This window comes from Rhipicephalus sanguineus, chromosome 1 (genome assembly GCF_013339695.2).
Source record: "Rhipicephalus sanguineus isolate Rsan-2018 chromosome 1, BIME_Rsan_1.4, whole genome shotgun sequence".
NCBI classification, from domain to species: domain Eukaryota; kingdom Metazoa; phylum Arthropoda; class Arachnida; order Ixodida; family Ixodidae; genus Rhipicephalus; species Rhipicephalus sanguineus.
The window spans coordinates 234,582,572-234,600,311 of NC_051176.1; the positions used below are offsets into that span (position 1 = coordinate 234,582,572).

The following is a 17,740-nucleotide window of genomic DNA, read 5'->3' on the forward strand; positions in this document are numbered from 1 at the left end:
ACAGTGGCACTTCGTATACCGGTACTTTTCGCATGTGCATCGGCGAACCACAGAGAAGACCATGTTGGAGAAGGAGGGAGGTACAAATTTTAAAGATACCTGGTGTCTGGCTGCCGATGATCAGGAAACTATACCGAATTACGCACTTACCTCGTTCTCTATGTCTGGAAGCTATAGACGATGTACATGGCGTGAATCTCATTTTACACGACTTTTACGCTAAAGACTTGAGAGGAGCTTGTTTCCTTTTTCTCTCTCTTTCTCTTTCGCTTTAATTTTATTTATTGGGCGATGTAAAAGCTTTGGCGTCATGAGGGTATGAGAAGCTGCTTTATACCCATTCCTGGACACTCCGTGGTGATATAATAGAAAAAAAAAGTCGGCAGATCCCAAGCTCTGTGGGAATCGATGTTGCGCGAAGCAGCCAGCAAAGAGCTGCATACATCGCCCTGTTTGTCTTTGAGGCAAATGAAGTCATTCATGCCTCGACATCTAGACTCTAGTCCACTATATATTGCATGTTTGTCATGCATGCATGCGTGCATGTACAATATGGTATATCCCATACTAATGGAACGTATATTCTGGTACATACAATGCATGACCAGTCATTTATGATCGTCACGCACTCATGTCATGCCATACCAATTTTGGTATATACCCAGTTAACAAAACAGCCGGAAGCGTGACAAGACAGTGTCTGTAGATCATGCCGTACATGACATGCATATCACGATTTTCATGTTGCCACCTGACATTCATGTTCGTCATACAGTCACGTCGCGCAATACCAATTTTGGTGCATATCAAGCTAGCGAACCGGCCGCGTGTGCACCATTAGCGTAGCATGTAAATCATGATGTACATAAAATGCATGTCATGATTGTCATGTTACTAGTAACCTGTCATTTACTCTAAAAATACAGGGCGTGCAATCACGGACACAAGAAAGAAGTCACGACACCACAACGCCGTACCAAATTTGATACATGTCAAGCTAGCGAAACGGCCGCGAGCGCACCATGAGCATGGCAGGTATGTCATGCCGAACATGACATGCACGTCATGATTTTCGTGCTACCACCTGTCCTTTATGTTCATCATACAGAAATCTTTTGTCACACCAATTTTGTTATATATCGATCCAAGCAAACAGCCGCGAGCGCCCCGAGGCCATGTCATGTAAATCATGCTGTACATGACATGGATGTCATGATTTGCCCGTTAGGACTTATCCCTTATGTTCACCGTACACTCTTGTCACGCCATACCAATTTCGGTATATATTAAGTTAACGAAACGGCCGCAAGAGCACCAAGACCGTGGCATGTAAATCGTGCCGATCTTGACAGACATATTATGATTTTCATTTTATGACCTGTCATTTATGTTCGTCATACAGTCATGTTATGCCATACCAATTTAGTTCGCTAAGAAATGCACATTTAAAAACTAAGCAAGTGTCTAAGGACAGAATGTGTTGAGTGCCAGACACTGTTGAATGTCTGTTCGCGCTTCTTTTACGCATAATCAGAACGCTTTGCACGTTTCGGACATACGATTATCATTAACTTGGCAAAGGTATACTGCCACCTGAATCTCGCATTCAATGGGCTTGTTGTTTGCAAGGCGTATGTGCGTCTACATTCACGCGACTTAACCCGTCTTCGCCACCTCCGAGCAGGAGGCCTCGTGCCTGGCCGACCATCCGACCTTGAACGTTGGTTTCATGGGTCATTTAATCGCTCCTTTCAAGGCTTTGTGCACGATTAAAATTTGTTCGTTTATTTTTGACACGCTTTCGTATATCGCGGAGGGCAAGCCTTCGTAATTAAAAATAAAATGGTTTTTGAGATGCGCTGCGTCGAAGTCGCCCGTTGAAAAGCCTCGTGCTCATGGGATCAAATGAACTGCAGGGGTTTACTGCTCAAGCTGTCCAACACAGGACCCGGACTTGCGGTAAACGGTAATATTAGGTTAAAAGGAATACGCTTGTGTTGAGATCCATCATGAATACACTAAGAGAGTCAAGCTTTTATGTGTGTCGACAAGATTTTCTGGGCAAGTTCCAGACAGCTAACCGAGACAAGTACGGCGGTAGTGTAGATAGTGGTTTTGTGGCTGGGATATTTGAGAGTGTCAGTTGGTACACACTCCATGCTGTGCAGACTTGTTATGTAGCTGCGTAATTAGAGACAGCTTGCCGCTGTCCCCATCGAGAAACACATTATCGCAAAGCGCGGACTCTCCCGTGGGGCCCTTCGGCCCAGCTAGTGCACTAATGTCAGCACCACGAGCGGCTGCTCGGACCGGTAATTTCTTCCGAGATTCGGGACGATCATCGCCATAGCGAAAAAAATTGTGGCAGACCCCACGCATAGTAGGAATCGATTTCATGCGAAGCTATGCCGGATTTATCGCTTTCAGTCAAACGTTATACGAGGTCGATCGACGTTTTCGGGTAAATTTAGTAGTTATGCGCATATCGTGGGCTTGACAGGCAGGTCGACTACGCTTGCGTGTTAAGGGTAGATCATATAGTCCGACGTAACGTCGACACTCAAGTTAAAGCAATTTCAGTTTTATCCCAACGAAGTGCACGCTACGGTGCGATAATGTGCATATCATAAGAAGTGGTCGTCGGCGGATTCGAGAAACGCTGGACTACAGCTTGCGGAGTGAATGTTTATTACATTGTTATTAAGGCGGATAGCAAATTCACTGCAACAAGACTTGGCGTTACCCCGACGTGGAGCTTGTATAGTGTCTTTTAAGTGCGTCGCACTTTAGGGGCACGGCTTGTCGTCCATTCAGCCAGTGTCTGAGGTCGCATGGTCGCGCTCAAAATCAAGTGGTCAATACAGGCCTAAAACAAGGCTACAATAATATACTTAACAGAAATAACCAGGCAATAATTGCAATAATTAACTTAATATCCTTGAAAACGCTTCGGAAACCTGCGGCTGACCCGCGGGCCGCTCAAGAGACGGCGCCACCACCTCGCCAAGCGCGCTCATCCCCCCGGCGCTTCTCCGGCGCCTTCGTCGCTACGCCTGAAAGGAAAACAACTTGACAGAACTCGCTGCGGACGACACATATCTCAACTGCCGTAACCGTAACAAGCAGGAAGGCGATGAAGCGCCGCAAAAAGTAGCTCGCGTGTCACACACCGAGTTTGCGAGTCTCTTTCACGAGATTTCTTACTCGTGCCGGGGAAATCCTACATGCTTACCTCAAACATGGACGTCATCAACGGTTTGGTAAACGGAGCTGTGGGAACTCTACGATCGGGAATAGCTGGGTGCCCGTGCTGCGCACTTCCTCGGGTTTCACAGCAGTGCATTTAGCGCAGGATTTAGAGCTACACCAATCGCTACCAAAGAACGACATTTTTTTTTTTACTAAGCAGTTTTAGGCGCTGGCGTAACGAATTCCAGGGTTCGATTCCGGCTCGATCCATGATTTTAACTGCGGAGCTGTTTAAGCTTTCGCGTATAGCGCGTAGACGAGAAACGCGCGTTGCCTATATGGCAAACCCTTGGCACAACAGTACCCCGCTTCGCGTATGAAAGAGAACCATATGATTGCGTGGCTAAGGGCGAGAGAACGAGAAGAGACACACGGAGAGAGAAAGAAACACAGATAAAGAGAGACGACGAAAGAAAGAGAAATATATAGATAGAAACAATGAGAGGGAGAAAGAAAACATAGCATAGCGTTGTATAATAGAGCAAGGGGGTGGGAAAGGGAAGTGGGGGTGAGAAGGAAGGATAGGAGGAGGGTAAGGCCACCAGCTCCGCTGTTTGCTCAGTCTTCGCACCGCTAGTGCATAGGCGCCCCAATTTTTATTATTCGCTTCCATCGGGATTTTTCGTTCATGGACAACGCCGTCGACGTCGGCATCGGATTCTCTGCAACACGGGCTCCTTAAGGCTATTGTATCAAGATTTACAAAGGTTATGCTCGCTGTTCCTGGATTGATATAGACTGTGAATCACCCGTGGCGCATATACCACGGGCCGTGCTTTGCGGGTATGTGCCACACGTGACTGGTGGAAAGGGTTTCACGACGTACGAGGCACGCAAGTCACGTTATTCGCGCCATGACCTGTGAATCGTGTTCGTCATGCACTCATCTCCTTCTATGCCAGTTTTGGTATGCACCAAGCTAAGGAGATAGATAGATAGATAGATAGATAGATAGATAGATAGATAGATAGATAGATAGATAGATAGATAGATAGATAGATAGATAGATAGATAGATAGATAGATAGATAGATAGATAGATAGATAGATAGATAGATAGATAGATAGATAGATAGATAGATAGATAGATAGATTCAAAGTGCCTTCGGTTTCGCTAAGAAGTGCTTCGCATTAAACAAAAAAAGGTAGCAAATCGTTCAAAAATTGCTTTCTGGAATCGTACAGGTACCGGTCAAAGCCAAAAGTGAACCGTGTACGAAGTGCATCTTGACGACAACCTCAAACACAACGCGGTTCATTCTTGCGTAAACAACGCCAAGATGATCGCTTATCGCTCGAGCGTATTAAACAGACGGAATTATATGAGCCATGGTCAGTCCGAACAGATAAAGCTAAGGTAAAATGGATTTATACCGACTGCGCTTCGTACCTCGGACTCTCACGATGGTGATACGTGAAAGACTGCTAGAAAGTTTCTAAAAATTATGCACTACAGCAGCATCTTACGTAATAAGCGTATTGCTTGGTGCCACAGATAATTTATTATTGGGATAGTAGACAAGGTTATTGTGATCTCATTAGCTTTGCTTTGATATTCTGCGCAGGCAGGAGAAAAGGGAGGGAGAAAGACGACGAGGTGAGATGTTGTGAACAGGAAGAAGGCAATCATAGCCACAGCAGCGCCTGAAACGCCTACACAGTGGTCGTGAACTGCGTGGTACGATGGCATGACAGGAAAAGTCGACAACACTGCACCTATGCGAAAGGAAGGAAGGAGGAGGGGAATCTAAACAACAAAACGGCTGTAGGGCTGGCGATATAAAGGAACAGGACACACAATGAGAAGAATTATTTTTTTAGGACAACCAATAACATTGAACATTCGATGGTTTCTCGAAACGAACTATAGAGACCTCAAGTCTCCGGAAGTAAGGGCGCAGCTGACAGGCAAAAATACCGAGCTTGGCGCTAAAACCCACCACACCTTTTTAAAGGGAATGCTTACCATATCATCCACAAAACCATGCATCCGTCCACAGCTAAAGGAAACACAACATTTGGTCTCTGACATCAATTAAGGGCACGAAGGTAAGTTTTTTTGTGTCAACGTATGCCTGATTGATTGTGCCAACGGCTTTTCATCGCTACGGGCACAAAAATGATTTATTTACGTTGTTTTTAATAATGAATGCCTGTTCCACTTGACAGTGAACCGGACTGTACGTTCATGCACGTGTCGCACGTGCTAAACCTCCGGAGCTGTTCTCCGTGGGACCCGGGAGAGCACCGAGGCCGCGGCTGTCCCGAGTCCGGGGAGCGAGCTTCCAAAACGCGCAGGCTCACCGCGGCTGCAGTCGACGTTCCTGTGGAGCAGCAGGCTGTGCACGCTGTCGAGAGCCAGGCCGCAGCCGTCACAGCGGAACGGTGGCTTGTCCTCGTCCTCCCCGGCTGCTCGGCTCGCGTCGCTAGGAGGTTCCGGTCCCTGGTCCGAGCCTGCACCAGAGGGTCCAACACCACCTCTCCATCACCGTCGCACTCGAGAGTTTTCTGCACTGCCTCGTGAAGCGGACGAGGCGGAGAAGATTGCTAACCGCGAAGATTTCGGGGTATCTGTACCAGAATTTGCTTTTGCTTTCTGCAAATGCAAAACCAAACGTTTTGCTTTTGTCCATGCGTCAAATTGACAAAAGCAAAAGAAGCGCTGGCCTTATTTGTAGTCTTATTTTTATTTACTCTCGACGAATGTTTATTTATTCGTTTTTTACTGTTCTCAGTCTGCATTTAGAGAGATAGAGAACCCTTTATTGAAACGCAGAGAATTTAGCCCGCGTATAGAAATCGCTGACTTGCTACTGTGCGTGGGGAAGGGGAGTGGGGGAGAGAAAGACGGGAGGAAAGAGGCGTGAAAAAATAAAGCAAAAAGAAAGTGTTAAAATAGAAAAAAATTGGCCGCGTATCTGCGTGCTTCGCTGCAAATGTCGTCTAAAGACGATAGAAGAAGCGCTGCGTGAGAGATGAACGCCATCTGGCAATACGTCGGGAAACGTGAATGCTGTGTTGCGGGCTGGTAGTCCCGGTGCAGCAGCAGGCAAGACCGGCGGTGACCAACGCGACCGGCGGGGACGCCAACCAGCCCGAACACGCGGTTTAGCGCGAAGCGCCGAAGCAGAAGAAACGTCCGCACTCAACGAGTACTCTCCAGCTCTCCACACACTCTTTTATATTCACGTCGCCTGGGTAAAGCAGGAATGCCAGAGCGGCGCCCCATGGCACTCGTACAGTGCAATACTGAACTGAAACCGAAACACAACAATGAGCTCGCGCACAGGGCACGGAAGAAGCCAAGTTTCGGCGCAGTCGCATTTTCAGCGCAGCTTAAGAAACTAGGGTCTCTAGAATTACGTATCTATGTATTTTCTATTAAAGGAACACACCACCTAATACTTACCTAGTGATGTTGCGCCTCAGATATGCGTAATGTTTGCTTTTTGATCAACCATGTACACAAGTATGAACCTAGTGAGCCGTTCACGATGGCTGGCCCTTGTGCAAGTGGTTCAACTTTGGCCGAGTGGTTGAATCAATACCCGGAAACACTGCCGCTCCGGCGTCCCAAAGAATTACGTCATGATGACGTCACCGACACCATCTTGAATAATTAGCTAGTTCGGCGGCCTTTTAAAAGGGGCCGTAACTGAAGGTGAAATTGGCGCTAGTGTTCATGGAGATTCAAAATTAAAGCAGCCAATGGCAGCGTGCCGCCGTGCACCCCGCGCCGGCCACGGAGGCCGCGCGCGCGCCGCGACGCTAGGTTTGAATTCCTCGAAAGTTCCGTTGTAGCATGAAGCGAGTGCTGAGAGCGGGTGGAGCGGGCACCATGCTGGCCGTGCAGGGAGGCTATGCTTGGCGGACACCTGCAAGTCTCCCGTTGTGTTTAGCGGGTCATTGTTCGCTCTTGAGACTTATCGGAGTGGTCGTTATGTCAGCCGTGCTCCGTCGCCGCCATACAGGAGCCCGTCCTAGTCGCCGGCCTTGATATGAAGTTTCGTGATGTTCCGTTACATGAAGGGAGCTTTGGCCGGCGTGTGAAGTTTTCGTGGTGTTTGCGTGTTGTGCGCTCTTGCCGCCGTGGTGGTTAACGGCACGCACCATTCGTACATCATGGAACGGTGCACGGATACTTCAAGACCGGCCGAGCTCCGCAAGATTCTTCGAGGTTCCGAAAAACTAAAGGTGAGCATGCGGCTTGCGTTCGCAGCCACACATTTACGAATTGCAGTTGGACAACACAGTTATTGTTTTTTTAATTACGGCTGAATCGCGAAAAGCACGATGTTGCAGTTAATATCGCTGTTCCTAGAAGGAATGAAATTAAAGAACTTGAGACTCATAGTTTAACTTTTGCGTCTATGACAGAACTGCGTGGTGGAAGTGCGTTTTGCTTTTTTTGCCTGTTTATCACTCGCCATCGTTTAAATAAGCGTTCCTAAGACTCAATAGGCAGTTTTAGAATAGCGTACGAAAAGCTTTGCGTTGGCTTTTCGCGCAACTGTCATGCGTCGTACGCTAACCGCTTGCGGGCTCCCGTAGTGACGGAAATAGCGAGCCGCAAACGCTAAAATAGCGTACGCTATTCTAAAACTGCCTAATGTATCGCAGCTTGCACTGAGCCGAGACGACGAAACTACGTTTCCCTCATGCGACTGCGTAATTTGTATCGTTGGAATTAATAGTTTTTAATTGCTTTATTTCAGGACGGAAACGTTTTCGGAGTATTCGAGAAGGCAAGAACTGATGCGTTTGCCCAAGGAGGGGTTAACAGCTGTAGAAGCAGCTCTCTGCGAAGTCTCGATCAGCAACTCAAGTGGACCAGCTTTCTACCCTGCCCCCAGTGCTTCTTCTCGGTGCGTGAATATGCTATGTACTTACGGCTGAAGAAGTAGTTTGTGTGTTTATATATTGTCTCTATTATTGCCTATGGAAAAACCGCTCTAAGGATTCATGTGTAGGCATGAGACATGTCCTATATGCAGAATTTTACCGTTTGTGTTTGTCACAATGAAGTGCTCAGTGTACCCAACATGACGTCCTCCCTTCAGTGGCGTTATATTCAGCTAGGCATTGTATTCGCGGTGAAAGAAAAGCTGCGTATAGGCTTATTTCACCTGGTCGTTGAGTAATACGCTTTTCTTCGAATGTCATGTGCTGCTGCATAAACTGACCATGGCCTGCATCCCGTTGCCACCAACTAACTTTCAAGTAGTGTTCAAGTACCATATATTGTGTCTTGCTCTTTTTAGCGCAATGTACTACTTACTGTGCTAAATCTTATCTTTTTCATTTTGTTTATCTGGTGAAGGTGTCCAGCATTTCATGTATATTTGTGCAAAATCTGAGCAAATATGTAAGTAGTTGTTTTGTGTTTCGTATCATTTCAACGGTTAATAAGTAAATCATTGCAATATTATTTCATATTTACATATTTTGCGCTTCGTTATGTTTTTTTGTCATGCACTGACATTTCTTTAAACTACATGATTACCTCTCATCAGAGGCTCCTCTGCACTTTGCTCGGTATTGCACCAAATGAAAATCGTGTTTCTTATATGTGTGTACGTCAAAGGGCCTACACTTTCCAATGTGTTCGATTTTTTAATTTCTAAATTTTACAATGAACTGTTGTGTTTAGTCATGCACACACTGTGAATTCTTCCCTTCTGTTCTTCTCCTGAACTTGTATCGTGCCCCATTACATGCAAATCTTGAGTTTCGGAAACAGAACAATAAAAAGAGGTAACAGAAATGTTGTAGGTGGATTCATCCTTTATGCTCTAGCACGAGCTGGCTGCGGGCAAACGCGAATGCGTGGCCAAGCACAGCACGCGCGCGAGCGCACGCGAACAAAAAAAAAAAAAAAACCCGGCGCGGGGCATAGGAGAGGAGAAAAAGCAAGCCTACAAAATAAAAAACGGTGCGCGGCATGGGAGTGGAGAAAAAGCAAGCGCACGAAAAAATAGAAAGAAAACGGCGCGCGGAGAGGGAGGAAGAGGGGGTGGAGGCGAGCGGCTGTTGTTACTGTTGCCCTGACGACGTAAGCAACGTAATCGCTACGTCATCGCCCTTTGAGCTTGGCGGCCTTCTGCAAGGGGCGTAACTCAATAGCGCTCTCGGCGCTGTCGGCGCTTGCGTCGGCGGAGCGTTTGAATTTCGCGTCCTATGGGAGGTATACGAAGAAACCGACCCTTGGTTGAATCGAGGGACGTGCCGACAAACAGAAAGACAGACCAAAATTTCTGCGTTTAGGTTCCCCAAGAAAGACTATCGTCTTTAATAAACCAATCAGTCAGACGTCGCATGCATTCGATCACACAAAGGCCTTTCGCACTAGACTGTGTTTTAGGCCCTTTAGCCTGGATCATGCAACAGAGGCGTGAAGTGAAATTTTTATTTACATATTTGGATAGTATCGGTCAGCTCGAGAAACTTCAGTTCTACCTTGCCTGTCACCGTCATTCACCTTTCACGCAGCGATGATAATGATAATAATATCTGGGGTTTAACGTCCCAAAACCACGATATGATTACGAGGGACGCCGTAGTGGAGGAAATTTCGACCACCTGGGTTTCTTTATCGTGCACCTAAATCTAAGTACACGGGCCTATTTTCGCCTCCATCGAAAATGCTGCCGCCGTGCCGGCATTCGATCCCGCGACCTTCGGGTCGGCAGCCGAGCGCCATAACCACTAGACCTCCGTGGCGGGGCAATTTTCACGCAGCGAAATTTGTCGTGTAGGACGATGCACATATTGAAAGACTTTACCAGCGCAAGTCGCTCAAGAGTCTGGATGTATTTTCCTAACGAACCTCTAATTAATCTTTCGAAGAAGTTCTAACCACGAGAGAAGTACAATTAAAGGCTAATTTTTGTGCGGTAATAAGTGTGTACTGCGTCACTCAAGTGTTTGGTGTGATTATGACGCGCCCTATACGAAGCAGGAAAAAAAACCCCGTAAAATCGTATTACAGCGGACTGAAGTAAATGCTTAAAAAGTGCGTTTCAGGGGAAGCAGAAATGGTACTCATTGTTAAGAGGTGTGGCAGCACTGATCCAGAACCCCACATCTTCAGAGGGAAGTCACTATACGGCGAGATCAAAGTTAAGTTTCGTGGTTTTCTTAAAATTCACCAGTGGGAGGTACGTGAAGATTTGCATATAAGTTATGTATCCAGGGGGACACAAAGTGAGATGATAGCTATCGCTGTTAACCGCCTAATCAACTAAGATTGAATAATGAACTTTGTAGCGACTGCAGTAAGCGGGCATGTTTGAATTGAAACAGAAAAAATGACAGACATATTTGGAACAGTGGGTAGCCGTAAGGCTTGCTCGCTATTTTATCATCAGAAAATCAGAAAATTGTCCAGAAACGTGCCAAAATAGAAGTTCAACGTAGCCGTGGAGCAAACCAGACATTTTCATTTCTGGTCGCGAAGTAGCGAAATTGGCGCAAAGCAGCCAGCATGGCCACCCTGATGATATATCCTTTACGATCCTCACATGCGTGCCTTACGGTGCATCTTTCTATCGTATTTCTGTATATTGGTCACCTGAGACCACAAGCCCACTCGCACTTCTACGTATGAATTTTCGCATTTTTCCTGGTTTATTAGGTGCGGGCAGCTTGTTCGACTTGTCAAGTGCATGGAAACCGTAGCAAAACAACTTTGGTGCAGCACGAAACGACACACGGACAAGAGAATAGAGCTGTGCATGGGCCATATTTACGAGCCCGAGCCCGGCCCGGGCCCGCTGACATTGTCGAAGGCCCGCCCGAGCCCGACGGCAAAGGGCTGCGAGCCCGCCCGGCCCGGCCCGACGTACGAAAACACGATCCCGGGCCCGGCCCGGCCCGGCTTTTTGAAGGTTCGCTGCGAAAACAAAACACCGTTTTCCGGTAATTTGGCATTTCATTGAGCATATTAAATATGATCAAACGACACACGACGAACAGTCTCTATTTCACAGATTACAAATTGTCGTGCAAAGACAGCAAGCAAGTAGACGGCTTCATGCCAGCAACAATGGCGTTCGCTCGCCAAAGCCGTCACGTGTATGTGGTGTATGCCCATGCTATTCCTCCAAGGCCCATGCAAGCGTCAGCTTGCACGAAGGCGATCTACGTAGGGTCGCTCGTCGCTGTCGCGTGCATTTTCACTCATATGGGATTTGGCCTGAAATCTAACGCGAACAGTCGCGTGGCGTCGTCAGTAGCTCAGGTGGTGTTACTTCTTTGTTTGTCGGAGTGCAACAGAGGCAGTGCTTTACCTGCTCCCCTTTTATTTAAAGTAGCGAGTGGAAAGGAAAAGCGGTAAAGGGCGGTCGCGGAAAAGGCGCTGTATGCGTACTGGAAAACTATTTCCGCTCATTCTCTATATTTCGGGCTTGAATCGGGCTTTGCGCCGGGCCCGAACCCGGCCCGATAAAACTCCAAGTAGCTCGAGCCCGGCCAGGGCCCGAGGTGAAAATACGTCGGCCCGCCCGAGCCCGGCCCGCGGGCCGGGTCGGGCTCGGGCTTTCGGGCTACCCGGAGCCCGTGCACACCTCTACAAGAGAAGGCATAGAAATACACCAGGCAGCTATAAGTCACTATAGACTGGTCAACTGACAAAGCGCATCTCAACCGAAGGCGAGATGCGCTTATTTAACGAATCGAAATTATTGTGCACAGGTGATTTTCTCCGTGCATTTGCGTATGAACAGACTTATGTGGGCAACAATCACGGTTCTTTTAATGGCGGTATTATTCGAAGGAACTTGTCGTCCATATTTGTATAAGCGTCAACTGTTGTTGTCTGATAGGTTGTTAGGAAGGAATGAACTCCCTACAACTTCGAAAGGCGATTTCTCAAATCGAATACCAATCGAACAGGTAAGGACTATTCGATTTGTGTATTCGCGATTTAGAATGTTCGCAAAATTCTTTATGCCACCACATCAACATGTGGGCGCAATGCTACAGGCCATATTCGACGGGCAGCCGGCAACTGCATACGTAAAAAAAAAAAAAAGAATTACAGCCACGATATTTACAATGATTGTATTTACCGTGCTTGTGCCCTGATCGGGACCAGGACAAAAAGTGCAGCGGTTAAGCTCTGTTACAAGTGCAACGTTGGTAACGGTGCCCAAAGCGCGCTGACCAAAACCTCTCCGTATGTCCATTTTAATAATTCGCGTGTTATCTAAAACTCTGAGCTTAATTTGTTTCGTTTTGACACTTTATAACGAAGGACTGAAACAATGTGCAGCCAGCCTCGCCGGTGGCGCTCTCGGAATAAAATTCGCGTTCCGGCTGTAAGGGGTATTCCGTCATACATTTTCGTGTCCACTAAGCCCCTGGCATTAGATAATATCTGTGGGCTGCTTTCGTTGTCCTAGTTATCCCCTTGGTTCGATTAATTAACACGGCATGCAGTGTGGCACTCCAACACTGATAGGTTAGATTCCTCTATTTTGGCGCTTGATAAGTACCAAATTCCGCGGAAATAGCATTATCTTTCACGCTGTACGCTGGATAACCTTTAAAAATGTAGCTATGTCCATGAACACCACTGCTGCAGACGCAAGACGCTAATCAGAACAACTAAATAAAATGCTGCAGCGTGTTTCTCGCGCACATTATTATTATTATTATTATTATTATTATTATTATTATTATTATTATTATTATTATTATTATTGTTATTATTATTATTATTATTATTATTATTATTATTATTATTATTATTATTATTATTATTATTATTATTATTATAGTTGTGGTAGAAACTATGGGACCTAAGTGTCGAAGCAACTCCCGAGCAAACGATGCGCTGTCACGGTGGGCTCCGGATTATTTTTTAAACAGTTGATATTTTCTACCATGCATTCAAAACAAAAACACGTTCGCATTAGGCCCCCATCAGGTTGCGGCCGTAGCAGTCGCGAACTCAAATCTGAAAACGCTTTAATCTTTACAATGTAATTGCCCATTGACCTAAAATATAAGCGAGGATTTCGCAACATTTAATCTCTTCTGTCCTTTCGTTAATTTAGAAGGAATATTTCTGTGCCACTACGTATCTTTAAAACATTATCCGAGAAACGTCTCAAAGAGTGGCCCCATTAACCCAACCTTTATCGCATCTCTCATCCGTATTGAGGTCACGCGCGGGCAGAGTCGACGGGGCGCCACGGAGTGTCCCGACTTCTGAGTGCCTGATTGCATGGCGGGCCGTGACAAGTGCCGATCGGCTGTCACTGAGGCAAGCACGCATGAGTGGCTGTTAAGCATCGCAGGTCGGCCGATGCCATGCAGCGCCCCACACACGCCGGGGGTCCCGCATTGGCGGGCCCTGTCCAGGGCCCGGTGACCCGAGCCTACGGCGCCGCGAACTTCTAATCCCGGTGCCTGATTGCACGGTTTTACGGCGCGCATTCAGCGCCAGCCGGAGGCTAAGCCGCGACGACGCGAGGTCCGTCCCCGAGGGCTTCCCAGCAAGGCAACTGCACCTAGAAACGCCGCCGAAAGCCGCACTAAACCAAAGCGGACAGCGGCAAAGAGCTCTCTGAGAAGTCATCCATCAATTGGAAACAGCGCCGAAGCGCGCTCCCCGTCGCTCGCTCTTCCCGCCGGTGACGCCGTTCCATGGGAGCCCAGGGCAAAAACAAGGCGTCCCCCTGACGGCGAGACTTATAAATCACGATCCGCGGCTCCCCTTCTCGCCCACGCACCAGTCAGCGCACCGTTCTGTTGCGTGCGCCCCGGAGCGCGGGCTCCGCCGCGGCCCATTCGGGGTATCGGGTGATCACGTCGCTCGGACACCGAGCCCAGGGGCCACCGGAGGCCGCCGATGAGAAACCGAGGTGTCGTCACTAATTCTTACTTCTTAGCCGGCTCCTGGCGATAACTTTTTCGCGGCATCATTGTTTTCATCAAGCGCCCGAGCACATGCTTCACCCTACGACAGCCTTATTGCTTTGGCAACAACTGCTATTGCCTCGGGCAAGAAACACCGCCATATCCATCTCTCTTAGCATGAATGTCGCCGTTGTGTCGCCAATGAGGTTATTCGCGGAGACACGACCGAACTATATACGCACCGAACTTGATTGTGTAATTGTCTGCGTGGGAGATTCGCTTATGTGTGAACAACAGTTGGAGACAACTGGACACGACCTCACGCAAGGCATTCCCCAAAGTGGTATTCTTATCCCCACACTATAGAAGAAAAGCTTGCGCCCATTCGGGCGTGCGTTCTACTCTAAAGATGACCGTCATCGGCCTTTCTTGTGTTTCCTGAAAAACTGTTCTCTCTTTATTTCCTTGTCGAAAATGCTGCGTCACGCTGATAACGTGCGCCTAGTTCGTGACCCAGAAGCACCGCATGCACAACGTTAAATAAAGAAAAGATAGACGAGGAAAAACGCGCAGGGTCACACCAAAACCCGGGCCATCAATTTGTAGGATATTCAATAAAGTTGTCTCACTTATGCATTTACCTAAGACGACTCGCAGCCGAAAAGCCATCCGGTGTGGCTGCTTTATAACAACAACAACAACAACAACAACAACAACAACAACAACAACAACAACAACAACAACAACAACAACAACAACAACAACAACAACAATAATAATAATAATAATAATAATAATAATAATAATAAGAAGAAGAAGAAGAAGAAGAAGAAGAAGAATCGGAACTTGAGAGGTCACGTAAGTAGCTGCACACTTTGTTGACGCTTTATCTGAGGATGATGATGAATTATATCTTAGCCCTCAGCAATGGGTTGGCAGCTTTCAATCACCTACTCGCTACGCTCTTCACATGGTGTGACGCGCGCGATTGTACGGTTCTGCCACGCAATATTACTTGTGTTAGCGCGACTCCTTGCACGACATGACGACTGTAGAGGGTTTTTCTCCAAAGCGGCTTCTAGCGCTGGCGTCGACTCTGGGGCAGAAACTTGACTGCCACGCAGAATACCTGGGTTCGACTCCGGCTCGATCCCTTTATTTTTGGGGCGAAGCTCCTTAGGACCCAGCCTTGTCAGCGTCCGTCACGCTACACAAAACCTAAACCGAAACTCAACACCTGCACAACGAAAACGAAATGAAGGGAAACCGGAATACAGAACTCAAGACGATATAAGAATTATAAGTTGCGATTACGTTTACGATTATGAAGTCTCAGATAAGAGTCATATGCAACACTCAAAACACTGCTGAAATATCTTAATAAAAATGAAATCGAATAATAATTAAAGGCACTATGTTCCCAAAATCAACAAATCTGGCTATCACAATTCTGAAGGATGTGCACAGTGGGATGTGGAAGGTGTCGTATCCGAGAGCTTGACTAATTGCTCTCCATATCACAGACCACAAAGCTTTGTCCTTCTCGTGAATGTATTTCTAGCAAGAAAACGTCTTGTTTAATTGTTACTGATGTTAACCGTTTGTGATACAATAAATTTTTCTAAACACACAGCAATAATAACAAAGGGAAAACGGAATCCAGAACTCAAGACGCTAAACGAATCATAACAAGAGGATTAAAATATAGAAGGACATTAAAGAGGAACCAAATAAATACATTTGTATATATGTACACTTTATGACACTTAAATTACTTTCGCAGTGGCAATGCGCGGGTGACGTAGTACAGTGACATACCGGTACAATACCCAGTGCTTCGCCACTCGTCATGATTCATGTTAGTGGGATGCAGGGATGTTTATCTGAATTTTTTATAAGGTCACGCGGGCTTTTGTACCGCTCGCCGCGTTTTTCCAGGCCAGCGTCTGATGAGGCACTTGATGCTTACACCTCAATAACTGCTTGGGGACAAAGCTCTACTAGATGTCGAGAAGTATATTCTTCAATGGGACATAGGTGCATATATATCATCGTGAGTCTGCCGCGTTCTCTACAACTTTTACCGGATGAGAGAACTCTTTTTTCTAATTATCTGGTCGGGGTGGTCCTGACGTCTCCTATCATCAGCTCCTGGGTACCCGTCTGCCTTGGAACGCGTTCTAATGTGCCCGTTCTTTGCGCCTGCGGCAAATATACACATACTTATCCCCTGCTACTACTGTACCCTGGTACTCAGAACCGGTAGCGTAGCAAAAAATCTTTTTCGGGGGGGGGGGGGGGGGGGAGGAGGGGTTGTTCAACTATACTTTATGTATGTTCGTGCGTGCGTTTTTATGTGAGCGTGTATATATGCACGTGCAAAACTGAAATTATCTTTTTCTTGGGGGGGGGGGGGGGGGAGGGGGGGCCTCTCCCTTGGCTACGCAAGTGCTCAGAATGTAAGACAAAGGAGGCCCGCGGACGACAACCTTAAACATAATGGTCAAGAGAACTTACTGCTAGATAAAAAAAAACAATAAATGCGTAAGGCTATTATTGCATTACCTGCATGCCGTAAGGCTGCAGGCGTTTATTTTCCGTTTCTTTTAACAGCGGAGCTGTTTAAGCCGGCCGTAATCTGTCCAACGCGAACAAAAAAGCTCCACGCCGCGATGACGTCACCGCACGTTGCCTAGCAACCGGTTGCACAGCTGTGCACCTGCTTCGCTAGCGCGTACACTGCTCCACCACCAGCCGGCCTGCCTGAACACTGCGCGCAATCGCTCGGTCGCGCCAGACGTGACGTCATGGTCAACTGCACATGCACTGCTTCGCACGGTATAAAGCCGGCGCGCGGCGGCGGCGCGCGGCGCCAGACGCAGACATGGAAAAACCGAAGAAGGCTCGCTCTGCCGTTGAGGAAGCCGCTTACCGGGAATCCCGGCGCGCTGCCAAGCGAGACTGCTGGACTCGACTTGTTTAAAGTAGGCTACAACGTAGTACGGCGGAAACGTCGAGAGGCGACTATATTTTGGACTCGACTGGAACTTGGCACCACTTCGCATTACTTCGTACAACTTCTCATCACTTGGCATCACTTCGTATTACTTGGCATCACTTCGTATGGCCAGGACCAGCTAGGAACCGATCAGCTCCACTGTGCCTTTAGCCTTGCGTCACTATAGTGCAAGCTACGACCGGCTTTTCTTTTCTTTATTTTCTTCATCTTTTTACTACAAATGCGTTTTTATAAATCACCCTAATAACGAGCACTAACCGTCAAGTCATACGGCATTACCAAGGATGCCTTCTATGTGCAGTGCATATGCTCTTCTCCCGTGAGGACACAAGTGGTTTTGTCCCGCACATTGCACTGTGCTTGAAACTTGCCTGTTAATCCACCGACGCTCGTCGTCAATTTTCACCATCTACTGCACGCATCGATCTGCAGTGCGCCTGCAGCGTTTCTCAAGAGACCGGTCAAGCAAGTCGAGGGCTTCTATCGTAGCTCGGTGCTTCGTGTGGTCTTCTCCGGAAGCTTTTCGTAATTGTGACTTCAGTATAAGCTCTCTGAAGACGTCAGCCGCGTGCTGTGTCACTGCCGGCTTTACACCCCAATCTGAATTTAA

The 17,740-nt window shown here is 47.3% G+C and overlaps 1 protein-coding gene across 1 annotated transcript in view; it reads right to left on the reverse strand.

Moving 5' to 3' along the window:
* LOC119374846 (zinc finger protein 423) overlaps positions 1-17,740 on the reverse strand; it is a 174,497-nt gene that overhangs the window by 134,605 nt on the left and 22,152 nt on the right. The window contains exon 3 of the mRNA XM_049420348.1: positions 5,553-5,702. Within this exon, the coding sequence (XP_049276305.1) occupies positions 5,553-5,702 (150 nt within the window). The remainder of the gene's footprint in view (positions 1-5,552; positions 5,703-17,740) is intronic.